The sequence below is a fragment of the Phyllostomus hastatus genome, unplaced genomic scaffold (assembly GCF_019186645.2).
Source record: "Phyllostomus hastatus isolate PE091 unplaced genomic scaffold, TTU_PhHast_1.1 phas_scaffold_78, whole genome shotgun sequence".
Taxonomy (NCBI): Eukaryota; Metazoa; Chordata; class Mammalia; order Chiroptera; family Phyllostomidae; genus Phyllostomus; species Phyllostomus hastatus.
Window position 1 is genome coordinate 107624570 of NW_025334041.1, and position 24012 is coordinate 107648581.

The 24012-nt window shown below is 40.2% G+C and overlaps 1 protein-coding gene across 1 annotated transcript in view; it reads right to left on the reverse strand.

The window, feature by feature from the left end:
* Positions 1 to 24012, reverse strand: part of PLEKHH2 (pleckstrin homology, MyTH4 and FERM domain containing H2) — a 98599-nt gene that overhangs the window by 3271 nt on the left and 71316 nt on the right. The window contains exons 21-29 of the mRNA XM_045828780.1: positions 22438 to 22535; positions 19721 to 19898; positions 18643 to 18798; positions 16794 to 16891; positions 10571 to 10712; positions 5576 to 5721; positions 4344 to 4473; positions 3474 to 3560; positions 253 to 390 (exon numbers count right to left, since the gene is read on the reverse strand). Of these exons, the coding sequence (XP_045684736.1) occupies positions 253 to 390; positions 3474 to 3560; positions 4344 to 4473; positions 5576 to 5721; positions 10571 to 10712; positions 16794 to 16891; positions 18643 to 18798; positions 19721 to 19898; positions 22438 to 22535 (1173 nt within the window). The remainder of the gene's footprint in view (positions 1 to 252; positions 391 to 3473; positions 3561 to 4343; positions 4474 to 5575; positions 5722 to 10570; positions 10713 to 16793; positions 16892 to 18642; positions 18799 to 19720; positions 19899 to 22437; positions 22536 to 24012) is intronic.

Below are 24012 nucleotides of genomic sequence, written 5' to 3' on the forward strand. Positions count from 1 at the left end.
CAAGCATTGGGCTAAAAACTTTACAATTCCTTCATTTAATTCCTATCTCCCCTGCCCTCAAAGGTAGCATCATACCATTTTTTTAGATGAAGAAGCCAAGGCTTTGTAAAGATGAAATTAGCCAGAATTTGGATCTAGGGCTATGTGACTATAAGAGAAGACTGTTTTCCCATCTGGAACTGTCTTTGCACAATAAATGTTTTAGTATGAAAAAAACTACCTTAAAAAGTTGGTGGAAAGGCTTCTACTCACCTTGGGTTTTGCCATGGCAAAAAGTAATTTCTCTGTTGGTTTGTCCTTTGAATGTGTGTTGTTAACAACTATCATAAAGTCCTCTTGATACCCTCCAAAGGTCATTAGACTCTTGTACACATAGGTGACTATTAACCTCTTCAAAGAGAAGGAAATATGTTATACAATCTTTATTTTCAAAGAAAGATGAAAAATGACTAGTCACATATCTCCATTAAATGCTGATATTAAGTATGATGTAATACAAAAAACTTCCTGAAATCAAATTTATTGTGATCGAAAATAGATAGTAGTGTACTAACTTTGTTTAGGCATCATTTACCTTTATAATTAAAACACATTTTGATTATGAAATGAATAACTCACTGTAGGAAAATGAGAAAATTCAAGGGGGAAATAAAAAGCATCTATTAATATGTTCTAGTATCCAGTGGAAAAATCACTTAATATTTTTGTATATGCCCTTTAATATACACACATACACACATATATATATTTCAGTTGAACCATATGAAATTAACACTTTTTAAGGTAAAACATGGTCAAATATTGGCACATCCATGTGGTTCAACCCAATGTACAGATTTTGATTTACACAAACAGAAACAGTGTCATGCATATTGCTTCTTTTTTAACTGAACATATTGTGGAAATCCTTCCATAACAACAAATGTACTTGTATAACATCACTGAAAATTATTTTATAGAGAATTTTTTTATTTAACTAAACTCCTATTGTGGAATATTTCAATCATTTTTATTTGTTACTATCTTAAGCAATACTCCAATGCATATCTTTCAACATAGTTCATAATATGCATATGTAGTTATTGTTTTGGTTCTAAACCTCAGCAGATGGAATTGCTACCTCAAGAAAGTAAAGACAATGCTAAAAATATTTCCAAACTCTTCCAGAAAGGATATACCCATTTCTATTCCCAGCACCCCAGGCTGGCTAACACTGGATATCATCATTCTTTTGAATCTGCCAACCTGACTGGTGAAAAGGAGAATCTCACTGTTTTAAATTGGATTACTTAGCCCTGGCTGGCGTAGCTCAGTGGATTGAGTGCGGGCTGCAAACCAAAGTGTCCCAGGTTCGATTCCCAGCCAGGGTACATTCATGGGTTGCAGGCCATAACCCCCAGCAACCACACATTGATGTTTCTCTCTCTCTCTCTCTCTCTCTCGCCCTCCCTCCCTTCCCTCTCTCTAAAAATAAATAAAATAAAATCTTAAAAAAAAAAAAAGAAAAAAAGAAATGAACATGGGCTTTTTAAAAAAAAAATAAATAAATTGGATTACTTGATTACTATGGAGATTAACATTTAAAAATATATCTATTGAACATCTGTGTTTCTTCCGTGAATTGCCTTGGTCCATTTGTCTATTGGTGTGTTTATCATTTCCTTATCATTTTTTTAAGACATCCATATTTATAAAGGATACTGACCCTTTATCAGATGTGCAGCAAATATTTTCCCTAATATGTTGCTAATTTTTTAAATAGAATTCAAAGACATATAGCCTAAAAGGAAAGGAATCTGCACATCTAATGATTAGTTTGCAAGACTCTGAGCAGACCAGGGCAGCACTAAACGGTTCAAGAGCTGCCGCCCGCACATGCCTACTTCTGGGTCTGTGTGTCCCTCCCCCAGGACCTGGAGAACAGGTTTACGTAGCTCAAGGTAACTCAACACTGGTGTACAATTTTCTGTTGGCTTTAAGTCACTGATTTTATCATCTGTCTTCAAGTTATCCATTCAAAAATAAAAGGCATTCAAAAGTATAAACTCCTTCAAAAAAAATTTTTTTAGCAATTTGAAGGAGAAACAATTATATAACACAAAAGAATAGTTCGGTTTCTAAAAAATACTCATGATCACTGACTATGCACAGGTAGGAGAGCCAACCACACTTGCCAAGTAAAAGTTAGCAAGTCCTGCCCATCAGGTTAAAAATTTTTTTCTTACTACATAGCATGATATATATGACATAAATAAATGAACACATAGAAAGCATAGTTTGACTTTATATTTAATCACATAAAAAGTTCTAAGATACTATGTAGGTAAAATTGAATGCATGGTAAGGTACCATGTATGGTAAGTGATATTATAGGAAATTATTAAAATAGAAACTTCAGTTACCAAAGTTGAAGTTCAGTTTCACTAAGTCTTCTGTAATGATTTCTGTACTGTATTTTGCTGCGTACAATCAGTCCCGTGTATAATGAGCACCCACATTTTTGGCCCAAACTTTCAGGAAAAAAACCCTTCATTTTAACTTTTTAATTCAATTATTTATATTTAGAAACAAAACCAATTATCATATTCCAGGGTATTATTGTGCATACAGATACCACTATTGCTTTCTAGAGTTACATTTTTAATGAATGCACAAGCATAAATAAAAGAATTAAAAATATTTATATAGATACGAAATTAGTACTACCCATGTATAATGTGCATCCTTATATTTCCCTCAGAAGTTTAGGCAAAAAAGTGTGCATTATACATGGCAATATATGGTAGAGAAATTCTTATAGAAGACGTAGTGAAACTGAACTTTGGTTTTGCTAACTAAAGTTTCTATTTTAATGTTATGTTTTCATTTTACACAGGAAGCAATCTTCCTAACACTATAAATGAACAGTCACTTTAGGAATTCAACCATGATTGCAATTTAGTCACACACCGTACAGGCATACCTTGTTTTATTGTGCCTCAGATTATTGCACTTCACTTTTACCGTGTTTTTTTACAAGTGAAGGTAAAACCCTCCACCAGCAAAAAGACTGTGACTGCTAAAGGCTTTGGTGACGGTTAGTATTTTTTAGCAGTAATGTATTTTTTAATTAAGCTATGTACTTTTTTTTTTTTAGACATAGTGCTATTGGCACACTTAACAGACAACAATATAGTATAAATATAACTTTTATATGCACTGGGAAACCAAAAAATTTGTGACTTGCTTTATTTCGATGTTTGCTTTATTGCAATGCTCTGGAAGCAAACTGCATTATCTCTGAGGTATGCCTGTATATAACCTGTCTAATCTTGTTTTGAAAGGTGAAATTGTAATCATAGTTGTATATTTGCAAAATGACTATTCATTTTACAGTATTAGGAAGAAAATCAGATTAAGATATTATCTACTGTTTACAGTACACTGAATGATGGAAATAATTGATAATGCAAAACTTTAGAATTTAATCTTACCATGGAGTTGTATTCTAAGATGCTTAAACCATCCTCATGTATAGCCAGCCACAGGAAAGTACTTCCAAGTGATGATGGAGTTATGGGCTATAAAGAGGTGAAAATACATTATGTAATAAATGCTGAGCAAAATTACAGAAGTATTTTTCAGCCTAAATGCAATGCAATATTTGAAACAACAACAGCTCACTAAAAATCTCTCTTGGGGAGGAGGCAGTGTGGCATAATGGAAGGAGCAGTGAATCTGATATTAGGAGACTGTGTCTGAGATCCACAATTGCCATTTATTAATGTGTGCACTTGGACAAGCCACTTAATCTACCCCCTGGCGGGGTTAGTCTCTCCACCCTCCATGTTTCTGCAGCACTCTGTTTATGTCACTCTTGGCCACGTTCACCATATGGTAGTTGTTCCCAGGCCTGTTGCAACACTGGATTGTAAATTCTTGGAAGTTTGAGTACAACCCATCTGAAACCACAAGCTTATGTATCCCCTGGAGTTTAGCTTAGTGTTTGACAAACAGAACTCATTAAATACCAAATAAATGAGCAAATGAGTGAGAGAGGAAATGAATGAATGGATGAATGAATGAAAAGAAGAAAGCAAAGTTCAGTTGCTATCTTTAGTCTAATGATGAGCCTAATGAGTATAAGAAATAATTTGAGGTATGGGGACACGGAGCAGAAGGGAAAAGGTAGGGAAGCTGATGGCTTTCCTGCCTTTTTCTTAATGTCCCTTCACTGTTTTCTTTAAATTGTTAAGAATTTTCTTTTCTTTTCAATAGCCAAACGTATAAAAACATATAAGCCTGGGGTTACTGTTACCACTGTTTTATTTTACTGAACTGACTCATCCCCCATTTTTTCTTACTTTTGCAAGAAACAGCTTGGCTCCAAAGAATGGCCACTTCCTGGCTACTGTCAAATAAATTCGCACACAGTCAGCAGCGCTGTGTCCCCGGAGGGCCATCCATCTGGTTGATAGTCGCTGGCAGAGTTGCCTAAAAAAAAAAAAGGAGCAAAAACAAACACAGGAAAGCAAAAACAGAAAGAGTGGGTTATCTCCCAAGAGAAAGCTCGCCCTAAGCCCATCTCAGGCACCAGTGGGATACCTAGGCATAACCCAGGGAAAGCTGTGTGTTGTGCTCCCATCTACGCACTGCCCACCCCTTGTCCTGACTTTAGTAGTGTTGCTAGTCACCAAATCCTCAGTATCCGTGCGCTCAGTGTGCCTGAGGTCTCCTGCTCCCCGCCCATCTAGGAACCTTTTAAAAATCTGATTAGCTAACATCAAACCTCAGTGTTAATGAGTTTGAAAGGTAATTTCTCCTGGGAGTAGCTTTCATTTTTAAAGAAAAATACAAGAAGTTGAGATGAAAGAAAAATCCCTGACACTGGAATTTTAGGAACTGCCACTCCTGGCTTGAAGGGCTGCTGGAGGCAAGGAAAACCTCTTACAAACCACTTATTCTACAGAGACGAACAGCTGATCTCAGGTGTTCCTGCTTTGGAAAAACTCATGGTGAACTGGATTTCCTTTAGTTTTGAATCTACAGCTTTTCTTCATACGCTCTCAAAAATTGAAACTCTAAATTAACTGAGTTTAAGATTTTATATTAAAAATCTGGCGTGGAATACCCTAAGAGATAAAAATTTTTTTTGATGATAGACCTTTCACGAAATTAAACATATTACTGACCATTTTTTTTCTTTTATTTGTTACCAGGATTAATTTGATGAGAATGAATAAGATCAAGTGAAAAGTGGATCTTCCAAATTAAGGTAAAATTTTTTTCATTAAAAAAATTTTAAATCTAGACTCTGAAGTTTTTAGGCATCTCTTAAAGCAAAAAGGAAATGGACTCACAGACACAGACAAGAGTGTGGGGATTGCGAGGTGGGGGAGAGGGTAGAAAAAGGATTAATGATAATGGAAAAAATAAGTAATAAATTTTTAGGAAGACCTACAACCTCTTGGGATTCAACACTATTAAAAAATCTTTAAAAAAAGGTCATGTACAATACAATATTTTTCATCTTTAAAACAGCAACAAAAAAACACGTTTGACTCGGCTTTTTAAAGAGTTACGAGCAGTTCCTTACCTCAACTGTTCTTCAGAGGTGTCATCTCTGTATCTTTTAGGATAAAATTTCTCTATGACTTGTTTCAGAGTTTGATTTGCTTTGCACTGATTAGTAACATGCCCCGCTGGAGTTGAAAAGGGTCTTTCAAAATCTCCAATCTCCACCTAATGGGAAATCCAAAAAAGAAGAAAATATAGGATATTGAAAAGAGTTTTAAAAAAGAAAAGCAGTTTTATTATTTCTAAACATTCTTTATAATATATAATTACATACAATTATATTATAATATATAATTACATACAATTACATTATAATATATAATTACATATAATATATGTCAATAACTCTACTTGTCATGATTGTGTGATTTTGGAATTTATAATAATATGTAAGTATTATTATTAAGCTCCAAGTTCCATTTGAAAGCTAATTTTGAAAGCATCCGTAGCTTGAACACTTCCGCTCCAGTCCTACATTAAACAACCTGGGCTGACACCGCCACCTAGCAGGATCTGCTAGTGACCACACTGCTCTGCCATTGCCTGTAACAGCACAGGAAGGCTTGCCATTTTTAAGGTACCATTTTAATTGACAATAATAAGGAAAAATAGAAGTTAAAAATGAAAGACAAGTTATAAAGTTAAGAGAAATCTCAAAAAAGTATTACTTGAACTTTTTAAGGGTCTTCATTGAATATAATGGGACCAAGAACTATATTCTCTCTCTCTTTTTAAAAGATTTTATTTATTTATCCCTAGAGAGGGAAGGGAGGGAGATAGAGAGAGAGAGAGAAACATCAATGTGCGGTTGCTAGGGGTTATGGCCTGCAACCCAGGCATGTATCCTGGTTGGGAATTGAACCTGCGACACTTTGGTTTGCAGCCCGCACTCAATCCACTGGGCCACGCCAGCCAGGGTTAAGAACTATATTCTCATTCCTTCCTTCCTAGATTTTCTCTGTAAATGTTACTGGGTTCATCCCCTCATTTCATTATTCTGGGATTCCTGGGAATAAAAGCCCCTTTCTCCATGAATGAAAGAATGTTCAATCCTGATCTCTGTTAACAGGCTACACAGATGCCACCCCTGCCCACCCATCCAACTACCCACCCGTCCATCTCTCCATCCCTCACCCACCCATTCGTTCAGCCAAACCTGCACTGAGTCAGTCCCCCTTATGCGTCAGGCACTGTGCTAAGTGATATGAGAAAGAAAATAGTTGAGCATAGCTTTTATCCTCAAAGAGCTAATGTCTAATAGGAGACTGGGGTATAAACAAATGCTCGTTATAAACTGAGTTAAATTAAATGCCTTGTGTGGGGTACCAAAGGAGCTCCGGCTCAAGGAGCGAACTGGGTGGGGGACATTCAGATCCTATAGAACATTCACATCTTTCCTGTGACACTCCTCAACAAGCGGATGGAGGCCTCCACCAGGACTGGGATGGGCTTACAGTCAGTCTCAGGCCATCATTTCAAAAGGGCCCTTGGCCTCCAGGTAAGCTGTGAGCACAACCAGCCTCTGAGATTCTGACCCCTTTGGCTTCCATTGTCTGGCTCTCAATACAACCAGTTACTGTCTCAGTGCCTCAGCCGAGCTTCATCCTTCCAGTCTGCTGGTTTCTTAGCTTGGCTTTGCTGTTCATCAGTCACTCCCATCTCCTGTCTGATCAGGTATCCTTCCTCATTTCTTCACACCAGGTAAACTTTTTCCCACACAGCAAGTTTTTTATTGTCCCCCACCAATCACCAGGTAGTACAAAGCACAGGTACCTGTGAAACCTGAGATCAGATTTTAACCTCCAAGGATACAGCAGTAGGATAAACAATAGTTATACAAATAGTAGGCGTTCCAGGAAACCTTGTCTCTTAGGGAACCCTATGGTGGTGTATCCCCAAGCTTATTGTCTCCCTGCTCTGCAGTCTATACCGTGTGGCACAGAACAAGCACGATAATGTTTGGAGAACAAATGAAAATCAACTCAGATAATTCCCAGCATGCCTCCCACCAACATGATGCCTTAGCAGACATGACGTACAACAATTAACAGCCAGCTCCAAGATTTCCTAATTCAGACAGAAAACATCGACAAGGACCTACACATGAGTATATTCAAGTCCACAACAGATGTAACTGCTTTCTTCTACAGAGCTCATATTTCTTTAGTATATTTCACTTACCTTTACAAACACTACTGTGAGGAAAAGCAAACAGAGACTTTAAGAATTTTTCCTTTTGTAGATGAGGAAATTATACTTTTTAGTTATGTGCTTAGAATTTTCTAGGTGCATGGTCTTACCTTTCTAGCCCTTCCTCATAGTCTCCTAAAAGTATTAAAAGTACTATTTCCAAAGTATATAGTAATTTTTCTTGGAGAAGTTTTCTTGACAAAATTAGAAGTTAATGTAGGAAGACTAACTTAAATTTTAGTAAAAATGAGAGCGATTTTAACAGAGGACCTGTGCCTTTGGTGGACTGAAGCCTAGAATTGCACGTGATAGGAAATGATCCCTAATTCTATCACTAAGAGAATCTGGGACCTATGTCTCCTTTCTTCAGCTGTTCATTACTTATAGAAGAGAACACTCAGTGTAGCACTAATGCTTTGACCTTTGGATAAAATTATTGTAAAAGTAAACTAATTGTCTACTATTCATTCATTCAAGACATTTATGGCTAATGGACTGTGTGTACGGCACTGTGCAAGATACAAAGGCAAACAGGGACAGCCTTTGCCCTCGGGGAGGCCACAGTGAGAGGCCCAAAGCAGAAGCGAACAAACAATAATGAACCACTGAGGTCAGGACAGTAGTAGCTGAGCGCCAGACCTTACAGAAACGCCAGGAGGAGCACTTACCCCACCCAGGCAGAATTCAGGAAGGATTCCTGGAATAAGTGAGACCTAAGATGAAAATGAAAGAATAAGCTGAAGTAAGCAAGTAGAGGGATGCAGACAGAGATGTTTCAGGAAGGGGAGACACACAAGTGAAGTCTAAGAGGTAAGAAAAAGTGAGCCATGTGCAAGCCAGGGGAAGGGCCAGGAGCATCAGTTTGTGCCGTACTGCAGCACAGGGCAGGGGGTGTTAAGAGAGGCAGGCAGAGTTTAGATCATGAAAGCCCTTCCATGTACTCAAGGGAACAACATGGCTAGGTTCGTGGTTTGCTATATCTCCATCCCAGTTACTAGTGCCACGTAACAAACCACCGTGACACAGTTTCCAGACCTAGGCCTTAAGGAAATAGCAGCCTCCACTTGTCTCTCTTTCAGGAGGTTGCTCTTGCTACCCAAGCACCCTTCTATGAGGAAGCACGTGAGGTGTCCCAGCTGACAGCCCAGCAGAAGTTCAACCTGACAGCGTCAGCCACCAGATGTGTGAGCGAATGACCTAAAGATGATTCTAGCCCCCAGCTGTAGAGTCACAACCAGCCGTCAAGCTGTGTCAGCTGGTGCCACATGCCACAGAGACAAGGTGTCCTTATACATTCCTGCCCAAATTGCTACTGTCTGAAGTGACTGAGTCTTGGAGCCATTTGTTAGGAAGCCATAGACGACAGAACAATCTCTCTGGCATCTGGGTGGAGGGTACATTTGTGGGGCCCAGAGCACAGAAAACCCCAGCAGTCAAAAGCCTGTTGCCGGCGGCAGGCAGGCTGTGATGACAGTCAGGACGGGACGGCAACTGTGAAAACGTGAACCACCGGCACGCCAAGGAACTGTGCACGGAGCCTCAGTGTATGCTGCATAGGGAGCACACAGTCTGAGACAGGGAGTGTCAAGAGATGAAGCTGCAGTGCACAAAGCCTGGGAGTTCAAATAGGCAGGGCACGGTGACTGGGGGACAGGGCGAAGGGGAGGGCACAGTCAGTGATGATTCTGGGGTTTGAAGCTTGCTTGGGTGGTAGAAGAAGATACAGAATGTGAAGGAAGATACAAAGGGAAGGTGATTAGTTCAGTCCCTGATGTGGTGAATTTAAGGAGCCCACAGAAGTATGAACCAGAGAGAAAAGATTTGGGAATCAATGGCATAGGTGGTAGGAAAAAATGAAGAGAAGGAATTAGATGCCCTGGGACGTTGTGTAGAGCGAGGAGACCGAAAACCGATGACATGTCACAGAGCTGCCTTAACTAGCGCGTGCAAAGACTCAGGTGTGATAGAGACTGGGGGTTGCCTCTTAGGAGCATTCTCTCCTTCCTTCCAAGTTACAAAGCCCTGACTTTACCTGGGCTCATTGCTGCCCATGGAAGACTACATTCTCCAGTCTCTGCTCCAGGTACACAAGGCCATGTGACTAAGTTTTGGTCACACTGACAGAAATGAAACTGTTCTGTTTATCTGCGGGCAAACTTCTCCAGGGTGGGGGCCACACCCTTCTTTAGCCCTTCCCTGTTTTCATGCCTGGAACACTGGTGTCGTATCTGCAGCTCTGCAGATGTCCAGGACCATGCAGATGACATGCTGGGGACAGCAGAACAAAAAACGGGATGAGGCCCGTGCCCATGATGACCTTGGAGAGATGCCAACATGCCTGTCTCTCTACGTGAGAGACAAATATACCTCTATTTCTATTGTCAGTATTAATTTGCATGCGTGTGTGTTTTTATAGAAGTCTGAACTTAATCTGAATTGATACACTGGTAAATAAAAGCAAGTGCGTTAGCTTGTTAAAGACCGATTCCTATTAGCCGAGAGGGTGGTTTCAGCATGGAGTCCGTACCCCATGGCTCTACACTCAGCAAACTCCTTTATTAAATGCAAAGCCTAGTGGCACACTTGCAAGATAATTAAGATCTAGTTGGTTCCCTTTATGGAATACTGTCTCATTCCACATCACTGCCATTGTCAGTGATTGGAGTCACACTGTAATTATAATGCCTGTAATTTTTAAGGTGTTAATCACAGCAAAATGAACTTAAAGAATCACTAAAGGTATATTGCTTTATTACATTTAAGTCAGTGTTGAAATTAGTATTTTACCTTTACAAAATATTTCTCCATATGGCATGGAAGTTACCTGAGCTAAGAGAGCCGCCATTTCTAACGCCAGGTCCTTGTTCAGAGGAAAAAGTCCATTTATTATTTGGTCATTTGTCTGATACATTAACAGCAGCTTTTCTCTATCAGTCTCTCCACGAGCTTGCATGGAGAAATATAGTCTGTAAAAAACAGGAAATTTTTCATTAAATGAAATTCTTACACAGGAAAAAAGAGTTGCTCTATGCGACACAAACTGAGATCATGACCATCTGTTAATAACTTCAGTTTTCTATTCTGTGCAAATTTTCAGCAAACTGAGGAAAAACCGCTCTGGGGTTGAGGTTGAGGAACACTTCTGTGCTATTTTTTGTGCCCTGAAATACCAAATCCCGAAGTGTTGCCGAAGAAGAGAGGAAGAGAGTAAGACACAGAGTGAAATGAAATACGCCCTTTGTTGTGGGGAATGCTGATATAACCCTTCGTTTCAACGGGCTGAATAAACCCAGTTTTCAAAACACTCAGATATTTCCTCAATACCTTGGGCACACCAGGAGATAGGAAATGGAGCTTTCAATTCAAAATGAACATCAGATCGGAGGGCAGCAGTTTACTCTGAGAATCGAAAAGATGATATTGGCACTTACAAATGTTTTGACTTTTTTGCAGCTTTAGGAGCTTTTGTTTGCCTGGCTCTTCATCAGCCCAGTGACCCCTTGGTTCACTCACTATGCTGTCTCTGTGTGCGTGAGATTTCGGGGCTCTGCCTTTCAGCCGCAGACCAGGCCTGGGGTGCTATGAATGCTGTGACGGTGGGGTGGGTAAGAGACACTTGGACGTGCTTTAGTATTGTCAGGACAACACAGTGGCAGGAAAAGAGAGATTTAGATCCAGCAATTGTCAGGTGTGTGCTCAACTGGCTCTGAATTTTCAGCCTTTTTCTCCCTATAGACTTGGGGGAGAGGCCACAGTGCCATCAGTTCCAGCAGGGGTCTCCAACCTCGGGTCCACACACTGGTACTGGTCCAGAACCAGGCACATAGCAGGAGGCGAGCTTGAATGTGATGTGCTCCAATCATCCTGAAACCATCTCCCCACCCCAGTCTGTGGAAAAATTGTCTTCCACGAAACTGGTTCCTGGTGCCGAAAAAGTTGAGGACAACGGAGTTACAGTATCTCTTGTAGGATTATCTCAAATAGCAGGGACTGAGAGGGTGGAAGTTCAGAATCTCAGAGGAAGCGTGGTTGGGGGGGTGCTTTGAAAAGCTCTTCCTCCCTGTGACTATGAAAATTCCTTACACCCACCCTACCTTAAGAATCGCTGTCCTGGGCAGTCGTCAGAGTGGTTGCTTAAAAACATACACCCTAAGTCCCATTTTTATCTGTAACTACATGGTAACAACTTGTTAACTAGTCAAAGAATATAGCTGGGTAATAGAAATAGATTCTAAATGTAAAATGCTGTTAGCAAAGTGTCAGAAGACAGAGAATAAAGTTGAGAAGAAAGCTCTCCCTTTTTGGCACGCAAACATTTTTGTACAAAGCTTATTGTCTCCACTTGAAGTTAAGGACTCTGTCTTCATCACTTCAGCCACTAGAGTTTAGCTAAGTGTTACTTACCATTGAATGTTCTCAACAAAAGTTTGAACTGGTAACATAGCTAGAAGGAAGAAAAAGAACCAAATGTACAGATGGCTACAGGCGAAAAGTGCTAACATGCATTTTCACACATTTCTGGCACGCAAAAGAGATTGAACCTTGGAAGAGAAATGAAGCACTACAAGTGAAGAAGGGAAACACAATCCCAGACCCTTAGATAGGAAAACAGCATGCAGGAATCAGGGGCTCAAGCCCCTACTGACACAGGTTGGGCTCCAACAATTATGCAGCAATTTGGAGAGAACATGGAGAGAGACTAAAGAATCACAAAAATGACCAAGAAGTCAAGAAACCCAAATCCGTGGATCTTGAATAGGAAAGGTGCCAGGAGAAGGTACTGCGTCTCACCCAGCATGACCAGTTCCCCCAGTACTAAAGAAGCAGAGAAAGTGGGCCTCTGTCACAGCAGGCGGGCAAGGCACAGGTGAGCTAGCAGGGGAACCCCCGCAGGTCCACCTCGTGGATGGTCCAGGGACCTGAATACGGTGGGATGGGCATCACATCACTACGTGGACCAGTACCATTACACGTGTATACACAGCTCCAGGTTCAGCGGAGCCCGCCGCACTGCTGGGTAACCCTTTTGCTTGCCTACAACCAGCTCCATATTTCACTCTTCAGAGCATTTATTTCCTACTGCCTCTTTTCTCATCATCTTATAAACTTACTGAAAGCCCTGCTTCACTCACCACTTCCCTTCCCTCTGTCTTCCATCATCTGCTGGTAACACTCCACTGGAACTGCAGTTGTGATCCCCTTCCCTGTCTTACTCCTGCCCCCTTCCCTGTCTTCCTTCCTGTCTCCTTCCTCAAGGCCACCACTCAAGTCATCTGCTCAGAAGTCAGCACTCTGAAGCCTTCCTCTATGTTCCCACCACAGCATGTACACACACGTGCTATATTCAAGGGAAGAGCGGACATGGATGGGGCATTGGCTGTGTGGTAGACTCGGATCCACAGGCTTTACCTTGGCCGACAGTTAGTCCTTCAGACAACCCTAGAGGGAGGGACTGTTTTTATCTCCATTTCATGTCGGAGGTCCATGAGGCACAGAGGTAGGTGGTAAGTGACTTGTTTAAAGCCACACAGTGAGTGGGGGGACCAGGAGCCTAATCAGACAGTTTCTCCCCAGAACCCACATTCACCACTCTGCTATGCTGTTCCTGTTACAGCATTAATCATATCGCCAAGACTCCGTGTCTCCCTACAAACTGCAGGGTTCTGAAGGGCGGGGAAATGCTATTCCCCTGTGAGTTCCCAGGGCTTCAATGAGGGCTGGCGCTGGCTGACGCTCAACAAGCGTTCATTGCACTAATGGATAAATAAATGATCATTGGAATTGCTAAATACAGGAATGATTTGTCCAAAAAAAGCTGGAATGAATCCTCTTTCTGTAGCCTTGAGTAAATGACTTAATTCTCTAAGCTTCAGTTTCCTGATCTGTAAGATGGGAATGGTGACAATACCTACTTCACCGGGCTGCTGTTAGGGTTGTATGAGATGACAAAGAAAAAGGGCTCAGCACTGGGCCTGGTGTGTGCTCAGCACTCAATAAATGGTGGTTATTATTATTATTATTATCATTATCATCATCATCACTCTTCTCTAGAGGTATTTAGAATTACAAGAGTTTCTTCATGCTGGATATTTTTGGTGTTATTATAGCTGGAAAAAATGGGATAAATTGCATGACCCATCAAGATGCTGCTTGGCTTAGGGGCCAGTGGACACAGGCTCTCTTACACCCAGCTAAAAGGTGGCTGAGACGGGAATGTTGAGCTATGCTCCAGAAAATAAAAACAACCAAGGACCACTGAATATGATTTTTTATTTTAAAGAAGGATAAGGAAGAGCTGTCCTCTTCAGGGAAGGACCCTTGCCAGTTTTGTTTTGTTAAAAACATGCCTTGACCTTGCACTGTCAAATACACAGTGAGAAACCAAATTAAATAGGCAGCTTAATTGTGAATAAAATTTAAATCTTACTTTACAAATGGTCATCTATGAGAACAAGTTTAAAACCTATTAGTTAGATCTTTAACCCCTGAATCCCAGTAATTAAAATTCCATAGCTTACTAAATCTTAAATTAAAACCCCATGGTCAAGAGCTGGGATTTCAGTCTGCATTCCAGTGCTGCTCATCCATGGCTGCGTGACAGGTCACAGCCAGTTCCCCTCCTGACTGTGTCACTGGAAAGTAGGGCTCATTGTCTAAGCTATTTATACACATGTGCAAAGCAAGACCTTATTTAGAAATAGTACTTTCTCATTGCTGTGGCTATCCAGCCATTGCAGGCTTCTGTTAAAAATTAAACCTTTTGGTTGAATTGCTTTTTTCCTGATGTCAAAGCTACTCTCACGAAGGGTCCCCCCCGCCCCCCGCCAACAAGGTAATTATTAAGATGAGATACTCATGACTCTCTTGTCCTTTCCAGTGGCATTTGCTAGACTTGGAGCATCATTCTTACCTGTGTCTTTCAGACCACCTTTCTGCACTTCAACCAAACTTAACTGTGGTTCCAACCACAGCCATCAGGGGAGAATTAGTATTATTAAATAAGCATTCATAAAGTAGGCATTATTTAGTCTTAGACATGAAAGTAATTCCATTTAGTGCCAACAAAACTGAACGAGAATTCCTGAGCCTCTTCTACATAAAGACACACAGCAGGTCAGTCTGGGAGCTGGCTTCCTTCTACCAAGAACGATGAAGGGACAGGGCAGCAAGGAGGACCTGTAGACCAGTACTTCTCGAAACTCAGCATTTGCCTAAGGGGTCCCCTGGAGAATGGCCACAACACAGACTCATCCAGAGATTCTGACTCATGAAGGCTGACATGTGCCTTAACACTATGCACTGCTGATGTGTTCTCATGCGGTGCAGAAGCTGCAGGGCCAGGGCCCACACATTGGGCAGCACTGCTCCAGCCGTCACAGAACTGAGACAAGCACCTGGAAGCTCCAAGTCCTCCAGCCTGCTGCTCTTCTAGTCACCAAAGGGCCACACATAAAGGCTGTCATCATGGAACAGGGTTCCTCTAGGAGCAGAGCCTATCAGCTTCTATCATCTAGGTAACCTTGCTTATCTCTAGAAAAGTATGGTTTTTAAACCTTACACACCAAAGCTTAACTGTCGCCTTCTTGTGTCCTCAGAACTCTTGCTCATGAGCCCCCTGAAGAGAGAAGTCCCCGTGGCCCACAACCACCATTACCCAGATCAAATAGCATGTGGCCCTCCCGTGGCTGGCTGCATGACAGGAGTCCAGAATATGAACGCTCCTCATTTCCATAACTGTTCCTCTGTATTCAGTACGCTATAAGTCCCTCTTACCCCCACACACTTCTAAAAAATATGGCAATGAAGATGCTGGGAATCACGGGAATACTCTTGCCTACTTATGTGGGTGTTTCTGTGGGGTAGGTTATTAGAAGAGAAATCCCGAACTGGATTGAAGGCTGGTACATTATTTATATTATATTAGTGCCTTTACTTTTTGCATTCCAAAAACAGGCCCCTGAGAGAAGTCAATCCTACACCCATAATTCCACCAGATGCTTGGTCTGATATTTTAGATTCCTTATTTGATGAGGTATAAGAGCTGAATAAAATCAGCAAAATGCCTTTTTTGTACAGTTAATATGACCTGGTCAGTGAACACTATTTATTAAGTACCACCTTCTGCTAATACATGGGGAAAAAGACGACATTAAAAAGAAGGGTGAGAAAAAAATCTGGTTTCTGACCAAATGCCAAAGTATGTTAAGGTTGTATCTGTTGAGAAGGTGTGTATGCTCTAGCTGCACTGGCTCTTGAACCATTTCTGAAGCCCTGACAGGCCTCCCTCTACAGGCTTTTGGACAGTCTTCTCTGCCCTTTCCAGGCTCCTGCCCCAGCCGTCTCCAGACCCTAACTAAGCACCGCCTCCCCGAGGCTCCCGCCATCTCCAGCTAAGTCCGGCTTCTAGTTCCGTGCTCTCCAGGTCCACACTCTTCTCTTTCTGGTGTATGATTTACAACTGTCTTCCTCACTAGCCTAGCCATTCCAAACATCGAGGGACTGTGTTTGTGTCTGTTTTTATTACATTTTATCCAGAGCATCTAGCTAAGTGCCTGGCTCATAGCTGAAGCTCAGTAAATACTGAGAGAGGAAGAGAGAGAGAGAGAGGATATGAAAGAATGAGAATCAATGAATATGAATATATCACTTTTAAGGTTTGGGTAACTTAAATATTTCTTCTCACAACAGATCTGTAATATTTATAGTCTTTATGAAAAATGTCACAATAGTGTTAAAGAAAAATTTGAAAATGAAAAATTCACCCAATGCTAAGACAGCAGCTATTTTTTCATTAGATTAGTTTTCTTCTAATCTTTGTCCAAATGCATATTTTTATAAAATATAATTATTCATGACACCAAGGGACAAGAATTAGTAAAAAAATTTTACGTGACAGTTTCTCCTTGCAGTAGAGTTATGATTTGTAAAAATAAATATGCAAATAAATTGAACTTTTAAGGCTCCTTAGTAGGAAATTAAATTGTAGGTGCATGATTTGAAGATAAGCGTATATCCCTACTTTGGTAGTTGGCGACGGTATTACACACCTGTTTTTATAAGTTAGACGAACAGTTCTCGTACCTTCCCACTTCCCAGGCTGCTGTTCTTTGGAAGCCTGTTCCCATTTAGAAATAATGTCACAAATCTAGGAAGGAAGTGAAAAATGGAGATTTATAATATTTTTCAAATTGGTATATTTTGAAGACAAGCACGCCTTACACTATAAAATTTCCAATTAATGTGATCACACCAAACAGACCGGAGCTTTTTGTTTCAAGCTTAAGTGCAGCTCTTGAGTTTAGGATTGAATTATAACTTGCTCTTTGGTCCACGTATCCCTTTGGACACACATAACTTTGGACGGGAGGATACATTTTTTATTTAGAATAGAATCTTAATGAAGGACTGCATGAGGCTGGAAACAAGAGGATTCCTGGAATTTTCTCATGATTTAGTCACTAAAGAAGCAACTTTTCTACCTTCTGAATCTATAAAGACTGCAGTCAAAGAAATCTGGAATACAGTCTTAAGTCTTTGATTGGGAAAGAACAAAAATTCTTCGGGAACCGAATAAACATTTGTTTACTTAACGGATCATTTACAGAAATAGAAATAAGTGTTCAAAAATATGTGGTAAGCAGTTATTCACCAAAGCCCCTGATATTTACTCAGTTCAAGTCGACCAAAAATGCTAACTTATCTTCTTGAACAATTTATTAACAATAGTATTCTAGGAATGTCCGTCTGAAAAATTTACATTTGGATTTGTTGAACTGAACAGGATATGCTTGGAGCTGAGGAGAAAAAGACATTGATTTCCCTAGATTCCTCAATCCGCAGTAGAAGGCAGAGGCAGAGGCAAAGAGGTGCAGGGGAAGGCATTACCCATGCACCAGCATGCCTCAGGAGCTAGGTGCATGCTTTAACAGCACTCTGCAGAACCCCACGGAGCCCCGACAGGCTGTTTTGCAAGTGGAGCTAGACTTTGGGAGTTACTAATGTTGCATATGCCCTAAACCTGTAAGCTATTACTTATAAATCTAGTTCTTCCCCTACTCTGCCCCAATTTTGTTATTTCCAATCCCAGAAATACCTTCACTCCGTAACAGGGCACTTATTCCCAAGAGGAATCAAGGAGCACATCTCTGCTCCAGACCTCAGTTTCCTCATTTGCAAATATTTGTTTCTCTAAGGTTCCTCTGGTTCTATAATTCTACATGTCTAATTGTCGCCCCCACTAGAAACTTTATTCGTCATTTCACTATGGCCTAGAAACGACTGTTTAAAAATCTTCCAGTTCTGTCTTGCTCATGATTTTCCTTATGTCTTTATTTCCACAGGTCCATTTTCTACTCCTTCAAAACCCAGTTCTGATCTTCCCTCCTTTCCACTGTTGGGCTTCGTCTCCCCTCTGTGGGATGTTCACAGCACTCTTAACACACTGACCACTTTCCAGTTTACAGTGATCAGTGTATACGGCTGCTCTTCCCTAAGCAAATTAAAAGTTTGCTGTGGGCAGGGACTATTTCTGATACTTTGTATTTTCCAGAGGGTCCAGTCCAGTTCCTGGGGAACAATAAATAGTTCAGTAAATATTACTGAGTGAATAAATTAAATGGAAAGCCATTTTATTAGAACTTCCACATCTCCACCTAATATTTAGGGTATTCTCACTACTGGTAATCCTTTTCTCCTCCTTAACATGAAGTACGTGTGTGTGCAGATTTTATATTAAGAATCCTATGGCTTCGACAAAGTCCTGCAAGTTCTTTTACTGTGGAGATTAGATTGTTTAAATTTTTTGAAAACTCTTGAACTAAACTTGTTGCAAATAACAAATAGTAGCTTCTTTGCTGTTTGCTGGGTGCGCACCTGCTTAAAAGGACTTGGTTTTACCTTGATGTTTCCTTGAAGACAATGCTCTAAATCCCTGCCAGAAGGATCGTCGGTGAACAATGCAAATCCAGACTGCGCTGGCTTCCTCATTCCTGTGTCCTGGTTCAAAGTATTCAAAAATTCTTCCACTGTGGTGGATGCATCAAAGCCAACTACCTAAATAGAAATAACAAAATCGTTCTCTAAATAAAAAAGTACGTGTGTTTCAAACTTAGATTTCAGGGGGGAAACAGGATATACTTGATGCGCGATTGATGGTACCCTATATTTATCTGGGTGCTTTAACTTTCTGCCCCTTCTAACAAAGCGCCACTGGAGAAAATTAATGTTGTCTTTAGTCATCAGCTTGCTGTAAGAATTCAGAAATCTTGGCTTCAGCCAACTAACATGAATTCAAAATAGGCAGATCATTTGACAGCTGTAAACATTTTGCAGCGATATTATGCCTACCCATTGAGAGCAAACCAAGAGCTACAGTACTATATGTAATCTTCAAGCAGATTAAAAAAAAGCAAACAAGAAATATACTTAAAACAAATGAACTTTTATGCATTTAATGTTTGTTTCTTTAATAGGCAGTTAAGTATCTGAATTCTGTGATAAAAGGCTTAGGACTACAAAGACTAATTGCTAGCTTTGGAACATGCTTGCTTCACTTGATAATCGAGTATCTAGATCTGAGCGTTGGGAGGGCCCACATAATTTTTCCTAGATAATTCCTGAGATTTGGAGACTTTAAAGAGACTGCACTTGCACACACCCAATGTTAAGAATTATTTCCTCATCTAGCAGGTGCACTGGTGACCTCAACAGAAGCATTTTTGTTTTTCTCCATCAGAACCGTAAGGGCAGGGAAACTCCTCCCTCATTTCATTCAGAATAGATTTGCTTTTATTGTGAATCCTTTTCAGCAAAGCCGTTTCAAAACTTGGCTGTTCTGAATTAATTTGCAAGTTTACCACAGCCAGCTGCTGACAAAGGTAGGCAGACAGTCTCATTTCTCAGCTGTCCAGAGTTGATATTGCACATAGGACCCTAGGCTGGGCATGTTTCCTCCAGGGTAGAAAGTCTAACCTACCTGATATATCCCGTTCATGAAGTGCACAGGGATACTGAAGGGCAAAGAATGATGGTAAGGATTTCGAAGAAGGGTTGAAAGAATTTCCATTCTTGAGGGTCTTGCTTCGCGATCTCCATTCTGTTGTGTTCTTTCTACACATCGCTGGCAATAAATGGCATACTTTCCAAATTCTGTCCTATAACACAAAACTTAAGATAAAGCCTAAGAATAAATTTAATTAAGATGACCTACTATATATACAAAACCATTAAGAAACCTTTCCTTGGTGTACATTATTTCAATGTACTATGTTAATTTGACAGTGATTTTTCTCTTTTCATGATACTATTAAACCTCTGTAACTTTTCTCAAACCCTAGCTTCCTTTCTCCCCTTTTCTGGAGGGACACAACACCGCCCATAATATGACCCCCTACTATTTACTGCACCTCCCAAACAAACTACTTTCACTCAAATCCTTATCTCAGGCACTGCTTTGGGGGAGATTCAAATAAAAGAAATCAAAAGATAAGGACTCAAAAAAATAACCAAATCACCCCTAATGCACTTTTTTTTTTTTTTAACATCCATGTGTGGTAGCCTCTCATGCGCCTCCTATTGGAGACTTGGCCGGCGACCCAGGCATGTGCCATGACTGGGAATTGAACCTGCAACCCTCTGGTTTGCAAGCTGGCACTTATCCCACTGAGCCACATCAGCCAAGGCTCCCTAATGCACTCTTGATATCAATACTTCAGGGCTTTTGCCTTGTATTGTTGGCTCTTTACAGGATCTGCTCGCAGTGATGGCAGGAACTACACTTTATTCTCCTCTTACCCCTCTTCAGGCAGTGCCTTGGATGTGGGACACAATGATGCTGCCTCATTTGCTTAAGTCAATGGTGTTGGTTCTTGTTAGTTCTACTTTCTTTGCTTTTGTCACTGACTGAACGAAACTTCCCCACAAAGCATTCTTTGTCTTTATCATATTATTATAGTCGCAAGATGAATTAAAAAATACCAGTTGTTACATAGTTTACATACAGGGGTGGACCTAAAAAACCCAGAATTTATGTATAAAATATTGTGCATTTAACTCATATTCTTACATGTTTAAACTTCAATCACCTTCAAAGTATTCTCCATGTGATGCCATATACCTATTGAGACTTTTTTCCCACTGCTCAAAACAGTTTTTGAATTCATCAATTTTGATGCCATTCAGTGTTTCTGCTGTTTTTTGTTTCACCTCTTCCTCATCGGCAAAATGTTTCTCTCTGATGACTTTTTTCATCCGGCAGAAAAAAAAAGTCACTCAGGCAAGACTGGGTGAATAGGAAGAGAGGGCCACAGGGGTCATGCTGTTTTGGCCAAAAACTGCTGAACACTCAGTGCACTGTGGGCAGATGGAAATCACCCACCATGAAATGGGTAAACATATTGGAAGAGTCTTCAAAGAAAATTCACTGAAGCCGAATGCAGCCTCTCACAACACCACCAGCTAGTACTCTGATACATATCGGTTACCAGAACACTCATCTAGTAGGGGAAGCCTCTACTACTAAGGGGCCTGCCCTTCAGAAGATAATTCTGAGTTTTATTGGGTATAGTAATACCCAATAAAGGGTATTACCCAATAAAACTATTACTATACCCTTGTATAGTAATTACATTAACACATGTAAAGAAAATAACTGTATAAATAATAGCATAGGATAACTTAACACATGATGTAGTAGTTCTTATTTGAAGAACGTGGAAGTTAGTGTTTGGCTGCTAAACAAGGTAAGAAACTATCTTCAAACAGAAATATATTTCTTCTTTACCCTATAAAACATGAATGTCTTAAACGATGTAAACATTAAACAAAACCACTGGAGTAAATAAATGTAAAAGCTGGATAGAGATCTTATTTGTCCTCATTTATTATATATAATTTTTACTCTGTTAATAAAATCAGATTGATAATACCTCTTAATATATTTGTATTCAAGTGTCTTCTAGGAAGACTTTAAAATGTCACCCTTTGTCTGGGTGATTGGTCAGTGAATGCAACCAAAGTCACGTGATCTTGACAACAGAGCCCCCAAAACATATTAAGAACTGGAGAACATTTTTCTACTGCTTCAAAGTTGTTTTTTTGTTTGTCTGTTTCTTTGTGTTTGTTTGTTTATCTCAGTCCCAGAGTCTATTTAAGGAACCCAACATCAACCTCTGAGACAAAATGACCCTGATAACCCTTGGCTGAGTGCCCTGGGTCCCAGTGTAGAAATCCATTGTGACAGTTGGATTTTAAATATCTTTTTACAAGGAAATAAAAATTCTGAAGAAATTCTTATCCACATAAGTACAAAAAGAGGGAAAATCATTAGGGAAGTTTTCCATATAAAGAATTCAATGTGGAGAGAAATAGTAATAGAGAAAACTGAGGAAACAAAATAGTTTCTGTTGTAATGATAACTAATACTAACTCATTCATACTTGAAATATACTCAGACCTCTCACTTAAAAACTTTGTCAGGTTTCAAGCTTTCATGGCATTCTTCTGGAAGAGATTTAACATAACAAACAGAATATTTCCCAAGCTCCAGATAAAAGATAACCAAAGGTTCCCTATACCAACACGTGTTTCACACATTCTTCTATAAATGTGCGTGGCAGGTTTCTAAATACTTAGGATTTATCGTAGGTTTTCAGAGGCCACACAAGATGGTTCAGCTGGCCAGTTTCTGCACACCTGGAATCCGCATTCCTCTTCAGGTGGAGCCTGAGGAGCCACAGGAAAGGATGATGGGGAAGGAAGAGCCCAACGCAGAGCGCCAGGAGCTGCCAGGCCTGGGCAAAGAGAAGGAGCATAGGTCAGACGCCCCATGGCAGAGGTCCAAATCAGAGCCAGTTTGACTGGCACAGTTGATAGTCTTTCCTTTTGTGTGTGTGTGTAGTGTTCAAGGTTTTGCTTATTTTAGTAGTTGGTAGCCTTTCTTGACCTCAAATATGTTTGCTTCTTCCAACCATACATTATCTTCTCAGGGCATTTATAATACATAAAAACATTAAAAAGCCACATTGGGTCAAATCCACAGTCCGTCTAGTTATTATGCATATAGTTGTCTACTACTAAGATACCAAAAGACATGTGGATATGGTGATCCTATTGACATTACACTCAAAGAGTAGGGACATTGCTTTTTGTCGTTGTTGTTATTTATGGATTTGCTCATTCACTGAAGTGTAAGTCAAGGCCTTGAGAAAGGGCAGACTGGTGACAGGCGGGGGAGGGGAGAGGAATCCATGTGGGAGGTGGGGGTGGGTAACACAGTGGGGAGTCATGGGGGAAAAATGGGGACAACTGTAATTGAACAATTTAAAAAAGAAAAATAGTAAAAATAAATCATATACCCCAAAACAAAACCAATCTACCTATACATACTTCCATATACACATACAAAAATAAGGGGCAAGTATATAAATAGTAACAGAGATTAGGTAACAGGATTATATGTGACCTTTCCTTTTCCTTTGCTCTATTCTGCATTCTTTCCTATTTTAAATTGTTTTCCATTAAGCAAGTACAGCTTCAACACCTTTTTAAATGTTATATGAAGAAGGAGGAAGAGCAAATAAAGCACTGTCCTAGCTCTTTTTGAGTTGCTTACAATCCAAATTTTTTAAAATAACCAACAGAAGGAAGGATTGACTGCTGCGGGAGTCGGGGAAGAATTCGCAGGAGAGGTTGCTGGGACGGACTGTAAGGGCTACAGGTAGGAACGAAGCAGGAAGATCCAAGTAACCGGAGTGATGCCAGACGCAAAGTAGGAAATACCGTAAAGACAGGGTGTGTTTCGAGAATGGGGAGCTTTTACGCCTTCCCTGTGTGCCGGAGGCTGGACGCACAAAAGGAAGTGGAGGAAGAGGAGTAATGAAGGGCACCTAATGCAAAGGAGGCTTAAGCTTCGAAATCCGTCTCATGCACAGGCCCCTGTATCCAAGGCTCCAGGAAAAACCCTATCAACTGTATTTACATGATCATATGTTCTTTTAAAATGTGGAAAAAGAGTACAAAATATTAATTGTATAAGTTTCAAGTCCCACAACACCTGGATCTACACCTAAGAGTCCTTCCTGTATGATAAGGTAAGAAATTTCTATTTCATCCTGTAATTAGCAGGAGTCAGTAAGCAAAGATCAAAACAGGCATTCGTTGAAGAGTAAACATAAGTGACTAAAAATCATTTGAAAAAATACTCAGCTGCACTAATAATTAAAGAAAGGCATTGTAAATCAATAGTGAAATACCACTTTTTACCTAGAA